The following is a 12,810-nucleotide window of genomic DNA, read 5'->3' as shown; positions in this document are numbered from 1 at the left end:
CCCCCCCCCCCCACGAGAGGGGGGGGGGGGGGGGGGGGGGGGGGTTAGTTTCACTAACCAATCAGAGTGCTTCAAGAGCATTATAGACAGACACTCAGACAGACTAAGCCCTTTATTAGATATTGTCCCTTTAATTAGAGTATTAAAGGGACAATTAGGTACCCTACAATTAGGTATTGTCCCTTTAATTAGAGTATCCAAACTCTGAATCTTGTGAAGTACAGCCATCACTAATCACAACACAAAAGCTAAATAACACTGACATTTCACACTGAACATGGACACTTCAGAGAAACAACTCTTGTTTCAGGACAATATGTGACAGATGATGCAAAGATTCAGTTATTCATATCTTTTTACCCCTTTGGCTATGAAATTGTTTCCATCACTTACGTGTGGTTCCATTAGTAGCATTTGTTCCTGTTCTTTCCGGAATTGTAGCTGACCCAGATGTGTTGTCTGCTGTATTAGTTCCCACTGGTGATGTAGACAACCCAGGAGACCTGGCTCTTGTATTGTCTTCCACTGGTGTTGGAGGTGACACAAGAGTGTCATTTGTGCCATTAGTTCCTGCTGGAGTTGGAGGTGACACGAGAGTGTCATTTGTGCCATTAGTTCCTGCTGGAGCTGGAGGTGACACACGAGTGTCATTTGTGCCATTAGTTCCTGCTGGAGTTGGAGGTGACACAAGAGTGTCATTTGTGCCATTAGTTTCTGCTGGAGCTGGAGGTGACACACGAGTGTCATTTGTGCCATTAGTTCCTGCTAGAGTTGAGAACGACTTATCTGGGATCTTTGTTGAATTAGCTTCTGTCGTGTTTACAGCTAAAGCCGACCCAGCAGGGGTAATGTTTTCATTACTCTTTGCATGTTCTGCAATGGTAGCTGGAAGTGCAAAGAGGACAGTCACATGAGAACATACCTGGTAGAAAATTATGCCAGATTCTAATCCATGCAGCCATGTATACACACAACACGCTCTCAGCCCACACCTGTGCTAGGATCAGGTAGAGTAGCTGGAGCTCCTCACCTTTTTGAAATCCCTTGCCTGCCAAATAGGCTCTCATAGATTGTTACTCCTGGAATAAGTAACAGAAGCCTTGGGCCTTCACTGAAAAACAAGTCTTAAGAGAATGGGAAGATAACTTAGAGTCATCCTGCTCTGTCAACCCAGAGCAGGAATAACTTAGAGTGCAAGTTGGTCAGAAGAGAGGAGCTGGCTTGCTATATTCAATAGTTATCACTATTGATGATGATGATGATGATCCTGTTTTACAGCTATTCATCTGACAGTCACATTATCTGGTATTATATAAGTTTTGCAGATGACAGTTAATAATAGGGTCAACATCCATTCTCTGCTTTTGAGCACATTTAGCCTATTGCTTAGAAACTGCAATATACCTGAAAACTTTATATAAGTAAAATGTATCTCTTCTTGCCTTTATTTTGGATCTCCCATGGTTGATACTGCTGTAATAGTAGAACTTGCAATCTAGTTCACATCTAAATTTCCTATGTTACACACTGTGCAAGGCTGAGGAGTTGCAGGTCATTGACTAGCAATGCAGTAGAATTTAATATCTATATCTATATATATATTTATACAGTTCTCTGACCAAATAGTGGGTGCAATATTCCCTTTCCAATTTAAGCAAAAGTAAGAAAGAATTGGCAAGAAACAAATTTAAACATGTCCAGAGAGGGATTAGACCCAGTTCAACTAAAAAAAACTGCAAAAATATTTTAGTATGAGTAAAGTTACATGTTACTCTTAGACCATATAAAGGGCACTTAAATGCAAGCATGTTAAAGTTCATTAACTCATCCTAAGCACCTTCTGACCATCTCAAAGTTACGCCACTTCAGGTGAGGGTTAACTCTCGGCTATGTTACCTAGCTTGTGTTAGGATCACTTAGTCTGCTCCACACAGATAAAATGAGCATTTTTCAGACCTTCAGCATCTCAGGATACACTGCTCCCAGGCTCCCACACCCCCACCCCTCTCTCAAAGCAGGAATAGAGCTCATGTGTCCTGGCTCCTAGCTATGCCCCTGCTTGCCAGCCCTCTAGTAGCAAGTCAGAGTTGTGCAGGCCAGAAACAGCATTAATCCTTAATGTGCAACTGTACACAGCACATTCTAACTTTAACATTGCTTAACATACCACAGGTTTACTATGGTCTAAGTGTAATGTGTAAATTTACCCTTAAAGTACTACAATTTGTACAAATAGGCAGTACCTGAACCTTGAGAAATGTTTCAGATTCTCAATTCCAACTGTTTTTATCAAAGTAACTCATTCTTCAAAATACTGTCTAAACATCAATGGTCCTGAACATGTCCCACCCATCCATTTTTGCATGCATGCTACAAACCTAGAAGTATGCACTGACTGCTCTAAAGCATGCCAGAGACTGGGGTTTTAAGAGTACACTACAGGAGGATACTCCAGAGTGTCTTCACTCATGTATTTCTATACTGGCAACGTGTTGGGTAGGTGGGGCATGTTTAGGAATGTCCCAGCTGGAGCATGCTGCTGCTGTGGTGTAGGCATGTTGTTCTGGGCTGATTCTCAGTGGTGTTGAACACAATCATGAACCAATGCCTTCAGAGACAGCAGCAGATGTTATGGAAATCTGGCTCTTATTTCACCTAAATATGATTTAAGTTGTCTACTTTCAAGAATCCAAGTTCGCAAGACTGCTTAGACTTGATTTTACTTTCAGTCTGTACAGAAAACTCAGTGAGTTTTAGGAGTTTTATATTTAGCAGGATAGTTCAATTGCACCTTGAAGCCACATTAGTTAAAAGAGCTATAAATGCAATACTGCACATGATCCACTTGACCACTTTATTTTTTATTTAATTTTGTAGGGGTAATAACTTATGAACCCAGTTGATATTATTGATTCAACATATATAATCAATCACAAACTAGAAACTAGATTTTGACTGCAGGGCTCCTCTGGAATGTTAGAGCCAGGATTGTTAAACAAGGCAAGTCTACTTGTTCTGGCTGTTCTGTGTTCTGGGACTTTATTGTCTCAATCTGCTGCTACTATCACTGGTCTGAGAACCTCTTGGGCAAAATTGCACTTAGTACCACACCTTTCCTTTGGAAAGTACATTCCTTTCGTTTGGAATTTGAAGATGGTCACTTAGTCCCATGCAGTATGTATCCTCTTGGGTTGCAGTCTTACTTGGCCGTGGGACAATCTCTTATTTGTGACTATTGTTCCCATTAGAGACATAATGTCATTTTAATGAAGTAATGATTGTTTTTCTTTTGTCTTATCTGCCCTTTTGTGCTTATGCAAGGCCCCAGTGGCTCTGACAAGCTTCTGACAGTACAAGAATTCTTAGTTTTAGTTTTATGTTGTAAAACATATCAGCAGGTGATAAACCATGATTTGCTGTTGCTATTCTGTAATTTAACAATGCTAATTGTGGATGAGAATCTGACTCTGCAACCTTTTCATAGTGAATTCATGCTATCTTCTGCCAATCACATTGAATTGTGGATAATAAGGATTAATACTTAGATACCTAAACTCAAGCTTCACTGAAATCTGGTAAACTGTTACCCAATTAATGATGACCATTGTCAGACATTTCTATGTCAGGTATGCTATATCAAACAAAATACATTTGAGATTCATAATCACCGATTTAACTTTAGTATGCTATATCTCAGGTAGTACAGAGTGGGTGTGTCTACACAAGACACTAACTGCACAGTAGCCTGATACTACTCTGCAGTAGTGTATTCACACAGTTTTTGCCTGGCATGCTACTGCTCAGTGTTATTAGGCTACTGTGCAGTTAACATCTGAAAAAATCTCAAGCACTGATGCTACTGTTCAGTAGCACAAGTCATTGCATGTTGATTTAGTACTTGGTTATCCAAGTACTAAATGTAATGTGCAGTAACTATGGTGCATTAATGAATGTCTAGACGCACCTGCTGGGAACATCTATATGAAACGCCATAGTGCGCAGTAGCCTATTCTACTGCACATTAGCGCATCACAGCAAAAATTGTGCTAATGCACAGTAGAATTAGTCTACTGCACATTAAGCTTCACAAAAAAGTTCACCTTTGCTACTGCCCATATGTAGTACTTCATATTAGAGGTACTAAACTTAATGCTCAGTAGCAAAGGCACATTGGTGCACATGTAGATGAGCCCAGTTTCTCTTAGCCAGCATAAACAAATGTAAACTGGACAATGCCTGCTCTGTTTAAGGGGTTAATATTTTCTGTGCCGCTGGCACGGGCTTTTTAAGTTCATCTCCCAGTATTATTTATTTATGTTCAACAGAGGCCAATATAAAACATAGTTGGTTTTCTTAATAGATTTTTCAACCCTCTAAGGGCATTAATATACCTTTTGTAATATATTTTTGTAAGAGAGCAGGAGTCAGGAGTCATCATCAAAGTGGCTTTAAACAAAAACCCATCTAGGGCTGAGATCTTCCCCTGAAACTGAACACAGAGGCTGTTCCAATCACCTGCAGTAATAGCCTAAAATACTTTCTGCAGTCTCATCCTGAGCAATGGCTCTGGGAATCACAATCCACATTGTTTTACAGGTTTCTTTCTCTGAAGTCAAATTTAAATGGAAAAATCTAGGTTTGGACTTTGTTAACTTGAGTTTTAATGAACTTTTCCCTGTCTCAAACTTTGTATTAGAATTTAAATATCATTTTCATGGGACATCTTTACACACTAACACTCAGATTTCTGGTTTGGGTAGCTAAATTAGACACAAATTCCCCTACATAAGAATCTTTATATCATCTCTGTTGTGGCAGCTAAGTTGGTGAAAGCCTCAGTTTTACTATGATCTACCTGTACATTTTGCTATGTTAACTTCTCTCCCGAGTATATTATGTCCTTTACATGAAATGTACGTTTCTGTTTGCTGAGAGTTAGCCCAGCAGCTCTTGTTCATTGCAAAGCTGATTTGACTTTGCTATAGACTACCAGAGTACTATGTCCAGTATTGGGATGTGGAAAAATTGGAAAAAGTTCAGTGAAGGGCAATTGAAAATGGTTAGGGTCTGGGGCTCATGGCTTCTGAGAAGCTGAGGGAATTGGGCTTATTTAGTCTGGACAAGAGAAGATGGGGGGGAGGGCATGATTTAATAGCAGCCTTCAACTCCCTGAAGGGTGGTTCCAAAGAGGATGGAGCTCGACTGTTCTCATGGGTGGCAGGTGACAGAAGAAGGAGCAATGGTCTCAAGTTGCAGCAAGGGAAGTTTAGGTTAGATATTAGGAAAAACTCTCTCATTAGTAGGGTAGTAAAACATTGGAACAGGTTACCTAGAGAGGTGGTGGAATCTCCATCCTTGGAGGTTTTTAAGACCCAGCTAGACAAAGCTTTGGCTGGGATGATCTAGTTAGGGAGGGTCCTGCTCTGAACAGAGGGTTGGACTAGATGATCTCCTGGGGTCCCTTCCAACCCTAGTTTTCTATGATTCTAATATGTAATCCATTTTTCCCCACATGAAAACCTTATTGCCCACTAAACAATCAAAATATGTTGCATTTTCCTGTGAAAAACCTCCTCTTACTAACAATATGCCACAACAAGCAACGCTCTGCCAAAACAATGTCTTCTTAAGGGGGCACTGAACACATACAACCATGTTCTGTTTTTCTAAAGGCACTGTGCCAGAACCCTGGCAACACAACCACCACAGATCATGGTAAATGCTTTTCTACTGTCCTCAACAAATTTTCCCCTTATAAGTAGTTAAAAATGCTCCGTTTTTACATACTTATTTTAGGTCCATCTAAAATGACTTATGAACATACCTATTGATTCTGTGATTCTGTGAGCCATAAATTTACAGTCTGTAATTTAGCGAGGCTGGATGAGTTTGACACCCCTGATCCACTCCATCCAGAAAGCCTAAAAGTTAAGGTCGAACTTGCTGAATAGGCAAGTCTAGCCTATGCCTAAAATGGAAGGATATGACAATTTCCATTAAAGGAAAAAAGCCTTTTTAGATTTTGGTGTAAAAGTCACACTATGTGTCTGAAATTTTACCACTTTTGAATTTCTGTCTCTCTTAAAAAACAATCAGAATTTTTTAAATAAGTCTTTTTTGTATTTTTTTTTAAATTATTTTTACTGCACCAAGCTGAAGTCTTGTATGCTGAATTTTCATCTGAGGCCAATATTTTTACTCTTCTAATATGTCTGGCTTATAATGGGGAAACTATGAAAATCATAGTAGCTATTGCTCCCACTAATGGTCTGCTATCATGGTAGCTATAATATAGAGTCACTAAAACAAGATTAATGAAAGCTTCTGATAAGAGAATGAAAGGAGAGCCAGGCTTGCGATAATCCTTCATGTGCAGAGACATTTGAACAAACATGCTCAGTATGCTGTGCAGAATAATCAGGTGTGTGGGAGAAATGAAGGAGGAGGCTGCCAGACACAGGTATCACATATTCCAAGAGTCCCATCAGTCCTGGCAACCATCCAGCTGTATGTATTCCTTGTATTCAAGAGCTGTGAGAACAGAATGTTGTAAGGACCACATGCTGTATACTATATATTCTACAGTAAGAGATCAGTGTGGGGAATAATTACTTTCATTTAGCTTTTTTGATCCAACTGTGTCAGTTTGGGTGACACTCCCCCTTTATAAAACACTACCTGTATCTGAGTTAGGACCTGATCTAAATTCACCAGTTGCATCCAATGAAGAATTCCCTGGATTTTAACAGGTTTTGGATCAGTCCTTTAAGTGCATGTGGAGGGCTTGAGAGGGCCTGTTGTGATAGACAGGTCATCTATAAAGAGATTAATTTCACTACTAATGAGCCAAAAATAGCATGGTAATGGAGAGGTTTCTTAAATTTCATTTATAGTTCCCTTCTCATAGCAACACAGTTCAATCCCAGCAACACAATTCTTTCCTGATCTAGAGCATTACATGTCACTTAAATAATACCTAAGCCTTATGTCTAATATATAGCACATTCTCCTACGTGTCTGTCTAATAGTTCAAGTTGTTCCGGTACCAAGTCCTACAGAGGCCAAATCATTCATATATAGCCAGTAGTTGTAAATGGAATAGCTGCACCAAGTGCTGCATGCCTTCCAGAGATTTATGGTTTGATAAAACCCATAACTCAGATCTATATGAGTCTTAATTTGATCTAGAAAGTAGGAGACAGTGTAAATCTGAAGTTCTCCACTTATTACAATGCCAGTGTTTGGGGATAGAATCCCTCACTTATTCCTCTTGGGCACTCTATTCAGTTCTGCCCTCCCCACTGACATATCACTGCAGTAATTCATCATGTTACTATTCAGTCAGCTGCAGAAATGGTTTCCACCTGCTTGACAAGCCTGGATTCACAGCAAAGCATCACACCAGAAAAAAGGAAACCCCTGCTGTAAAACAGAGTCATTTAAAGTGTCTGTTGCCAAGATTTGATTATGAATAAAATTGTAAAGTTAAATCTTACCTTTAGTTGGCTGTGTGTTGGTACTCGTTGTAGTCGAAGAAATACCTGATGATAGGATAAATGATGGTGCGTTAACCACTGGTCTAAACACATATTTGTCAAAGCAATATTCAGCAAATAAGCAAGGGGGGACTTGGAGCCATTCTATAAAGCTGTTCCCTGAGCATCAGGTTTTGCCTATCATTTGAATCCAATGGCCATTCATATTCTTTTACCAAATATTTAATACATATCCTGTCCTAATCTCAGTGATCTGCTACCTAACGTATATAATCCACATATATTTTGGCATATTCCCATGGAAGGCTTAACTTTTCTCACAGCAGACTCCTCCCTAACCAAGACTATAGCAAAACATTGTGAAAATTATTTTGGTGCAATAAAGTTGTCTGGCTAGTTGACAGTAGAATTATTATTAAATCACTACATTGCAATAATAAATACACAAGATCAACTGCACACCCTATCTAATTAGTTTAAATTCATATGTACTATTCCTTGTTCTTCTTTGGCTGCATATGTTCAAAGTAAAAACTAAACTTTTAATTTAGATGAGTTTTGAAAGAAAAGGAGAAAACGTTTATCCTATTTTTCCCTTCACTTTTTAATAATACAATGAACAATAAAATGCACCATCCAAAAGGCTGGCTTGGGATGCAATTATCTTTTTTTTTCATAAGAGGCCAGAAATCTAACTCTATATACAGACATTAAAATGGCTGGTTGTGGCTCCCCTTATGTCCTTTTCTGACAAGTCTGGGTGTCATGGGACATGTAGCCCTACTTCCAAACAAACCTTTACCAAGAAGACCAGTGGTTTGATGTTGCTGCGGCTTGGAGGTGAGGACTGTTCAACCCTAATTTTCTATGATTCTATGATTTGCTGCCATACTTTTGAAAGAGTAAGGGCTACAGGATTTGTCCCCTACTCCTAATGAGTAAGAGAGAGATATATCCAATGTTTAGCCTTATATATTAATGAGCAGAGGGAGAAAGAGTTCATGCAGAGGGAAAGACATTTGTTGACTGAGAAAAGAGGCTTTTTCATGCTTTCCCAGAGCCCACAGCCTTGTGAGGGCTTATTCTAAATCTATAATGAAAGGTAAGAGCAGCCACAGAAATAGTAGCAGAGCTGGGAAGAGCTGTCAAATCTCTGCTGCGTGGATGGGATCATTTTCTGAAGATTTTACCAGGGGTTGAGGTAGGGAAGGTAATTTCCTCTGTTATAAAGCATACTTTGTTTGGAAGAAAATCCAGTTTTATCCTTAGTATTAGTCATCCATAACAAAGGCAAAGTTTAACGTTTCATAAGGACATCTTAACTTGTTGCCCTTAATCCTCTAAGATACACCAGGGAAAAGGAAGGGAAAATGTGGAAGGAGAGGGGTAGCAGCCAATATTAAAATAGACCATTCCTCATTTTAAGGGCAAAATTCTGGCCTATCTAGTGTACCTGCCCTACAAAAGAGGTTGCAGGGACTATTTGCCCCTCTCACCCCTTCAGTGCATCTAAAAACAAACATACAGACCTGTTTCCAAACACATCCTTACCAAGAAGACCAGCTATAGGTAAGGACTGTTCTGGACTGAGTCCTGAGACCTGGAACAAGTAATGAATCCAGTAAAATGTCATAGTCCCAAGGTGTGTGATAAACACCTTGAGAAAACAGCTAGACTGCTGGAGCCCTTCTACCTGCATATACCACTCATGGATGTAGATATGCTCCTAGGCCAGTTGATGCCCTCACAAGCCTGTGGACTATGGTCTGATTATAAAAGGATCTAAAATGAAATAAATTTAAGACCCAAACACCCACAAACTTGGAAGCCAATATTTTTTGGCATTTTTCAATTCAAATTTACACTGATATAATAATGAATGTTTTGCAGCAGGAACATGCCACCTCCACCAGAAGTTCTTCTCCTTTCTCAAATTGTTACAGGGGTTTCCAGCCTGGCCTGGCCTACTCCAGAGTTCTTGTTTTTAGGATACCAGTTCAAACCACCACCTGGAACTAAGTTAGTCAGACAGGCATGCCTATCCTCCTTAGTTTTTCCTCACAAGCCAGGAGCCCTACCTGTCAGTGAGGTTTAGTTCTAGGTGGGTGTGCTGGATTGATACCCTCAAGTCAAGAATCCTTGTCAAACCTAAAGAACTAGAAGACACATTAGTGACTTTGACTTACAGCTTTTGGTACACATACAACCTCCTTTATGGTTAGCTAGCTTTTGTATTGGTTATGTTTTACCCTCTTGTTCACTAATGCTTTCTACAATAATGGCACCTGAATGGCAGGCCATTCAGCAAAGATGACTTTCTACAGTACAGAAGAAGGGCCAAACGCATTACACTGGTCATTATGTAGGCAATGCCTGAGCATTGGTGCCTACATAATTCAAAAGGTATATGTTAGGGTGACTGTCACCAACTAAAAGGGAAATCATTTTCAGACAGCAAAAAGGTTCAGGACTGCAAGTAATAAACTGAAAGGGAGCAAAGAAAAATTTAGGTTAAAAATAGTAGAGTCTAGATTAGAGGACCAAGGAAGGAATTGGACACCCTGATGACTTGTACCATTTAAATCTAAACTAGGTTGCATTTTAAAGGATGTCCTGGGAGGTGGCCATATATCATTAAGGTGAAAGACTAGGACAGTGATTCTCAACCAGGGTCCTATATTAGCACTATTAAGTGAGTCACAAGATAAACTTGGAAATATCAACTAGGAATCCATAGTGCTAAAAATATTCTGACCTGTAGTGGTTTTTCTGAATCCTTTGCAACAAAAACTTATTTTATTATTTTACTGTGGTTAAACAATGAATGAAAGCTAAGAGCTGTCACTTTTCAAGGAATGCCTCGAATCAAAAAAGGTTGAGAACCACTAGATTAAAGGTCCAAACACTGGAAATATTTTCATATCTAATGGCTGTGATTCTATGATATCTTTAAAAAGGAATACTTTAAAAACCTTAAGTAGGCAAAGCACTTAAGCACTTCTAACGAGTTAGTTGCTTAATCCCATCCAAGTTTGCTGAAGTACTTCAAAAGTTAAGCTCAAGGATAAACAAAGAGAAGAAAACCTTTAAGAGAGGATTCAGAAAAAAATGAAGGCACAATCTAGAACAAGATCTGACTTTTTGCTCTGGATAGTTGGACAGTTACCAAACGGCAACCTTAACTTAAACAACTATTATAGTATTCTATATTAATGGCCACAGAGAAGTATCCCCACAGAGTGAAATTTGCCATGTGGCCTAGGGTCAGCATGGTTTTCTTGAAGGGTCTAGTGGGTGTACCTCAGCCCTCCCCACACACTATTATATGTAGCCATTGCACCCCAGAGCCAGGCGCATTGTAGCCCCCAAGCCTCTACAGAGCGCCCCCAGCTCTCTTCTCCCTGCAGTGGCCTAGAAGTTGTGGCATGAGTACATGAGGGGGCTTGTGGTGGGCATGGGTGGCACATCCCATGCTCTTCCTCTGCTATGAGGACCTCAAAGAGGTGAGTGGCTGTGAGCTTCCCCTCAATGGTGCCCTGAGGCTGCGAGCTTCCCCCAACAGTACCCTGAGGCTGCGAGCTTCCCCCCAACAGTGCCCTGAAACTGTGAGCTTCCCCCAACAGTGCCCTAAGATAGGATTGCAAGAGGTGTGGGCAGGCTAGGGAAACATGGGCCACAGGGGTGATACCGGTTTGTGGGCCAGCCAGGGTCAGATGTACCCATAGGGGTGCCTAGCTTCTCCTACCATGACTTGGAGACTGTGTGTGTGGCCCGGGGAGCCCCAAGTTTGGACACGGAGAGAATGTTGGCTGCTGGGCAAAGCAAGTTTTTCACCCTTGGGCGAATGAGCAGAGCAAAACTGTGCAGAATTTTTCTCAAAGAAGTTTTGGCATATTGGTATAAGGAGAGGGAAGGGAAGGGAAAGAAATTCATTGGAAATAGGAACCACAAGCATATGAGTTTCCATTCACAATGTAAATGCTACAATAAATTATCATTCATTAACTATACATACAATCAATTCAAAGACTGGCAAATGCCTTTTGGCTGGCAGGTGTGGGGGTTGCATGTGTGGTTTACAAAGCTTTAATTGGAGATGCAGCCGTCAAAGTGTTCTGGTGAGAGGACAATTTATACATATTTCCAATGATGGCATGCCTAAGAAGCATGGGGTGGGGGGGGGGGACCTAGACATATCTAGAAATAGATATGTGGCTGGGGAGGTGAGATCAAGAAGACCTATGGCACCAGATAAATGGCTCCATAAAATGGAGAACAACGTGGACAATAAGAAACTAGGGGGGAGCGGGGGGAGGAGGAAGGGGGCAGTCTTGTGATAAAGTTGGTTCCTGGCATACTTCGTTATGCCAGCTATTCATGCCACCAGCACAGATTACTGAAGGTGTGAGTACAGTACATGGACTAACAGAAAATGGTTTCAGTCCAAAAATTTAATTGTAATTAACCTGATTCATGCATTCAGGAGATGATCTGCCTGATCCGTAGTCAGAACAATTTTGATCCTTTCCACCTGCTGTGTAAAGGCACGTATTACAACAGAATGCTACCAACCAAACTGAAAATTACATGGATTTCACAGGAATCAGAACTCATGGTAGAGGTGATATCTTTTTTTAGACCAACTAGATTTTTGCAAAAAAAATTCTCTAATTGCAAGCTTTTGGGCACAACACCCTTCTTCAGGCATAGGAGAAAAGATGGTACAAGTTCTCCTGGGTAGAAATGAAAATTCATATTTCACAGGAGAGTTGAAGTTGTGATAAAATCTCCTGCTTGGAACAGTTCGTTTTATATGCAGATTAGGCTCAGAGAAAAATTGGAATAATCTGTTGACCTTGAAGTTGTTTGGTGGTAAGCAGGATGTAGTCATATTTCCTTCTGGTTATTGTGTTTCATATTTCACAGAAGAGTAAAGAGATGGATTCCATCTCCTCTATGAAATCGACTCCTGGGGGAAGGGGCATGGCCTGCCCTGATCCAGATGCAGGGGAGGGGGCATGGACCAGTGGCAGCCAGCAGTGCAGGGCTTGGGAATTTGGTGGGGTGGGAAGGTGACCATATTAATGGCCATTGTTCCTCTGCAGCCAAATTTCCCACCCCATAGGAAGCTCTGTGGACCAAATGGAATGGCTTCATGGGCTGCATATGGCCTGCAGGCTGAGGTTGAGCACCCCTGCTCTATACTGATAATGTGAGAAGTGCTAAAAGAACTCCCCTTTCCCCACAGAAAAATATCACCATCCCCATCATCCCATGCTCAAATTCTTTCACCCAGAAAAAGTCTGTTTAAATA

At 40.6% G+C, this 12,810-nt stretch overlaps 1 protein-coding gene across 4 annotated transcripts in view; it reads right to left on the bottom strand.

The window, feature by feature from the left end:
- Positions 1–12,810, bottom strand: part of EMCN (endomucin) — a 113,694-nt gene that overhangs the window by 46,576 nt on the left and 54,308 nt on the right. For all 4 annotated transcript variants that reach the window (XR_003094064.1, XR_003094065.1, XM_006023670.3 and 1 more), the window contains exons 2-3: positions 7,497–7,541; positions 394–885 (exon numbers count right to left, since the gene is read on the bottom strand). Coding sequence is in view for 2 of the 4 variants with exons in the window: in XM_006023670.3 (XP_006023732.1) it covers positions 394–885; positions 7,497–7,541 (537 nt within the window). In the remaining 2 variants the exon portion in view is untranslated. The remainder of the gene's footprint in view (positions 1–393; positions 886–7,496; positions 7,542–12,810) is intronic.

The sequence above is a fragment of the Alligator sinensis genome, unplaced genomic scaffold (genome assembly GCF_000455745.1).
Source record: "Alligator sinensis unplaced genomic scaffold, ASM45574v1 scaffold353_1, whole genome shotgun sequence".
NCBI lineage: Eukaryota > Metazoa > Chordata > Crocodylia > Alligatoridae > Alligator > Alligator sinensis.
This window is presented reverse-complemented; position numbering and strand designations above follow the sequence as displayed.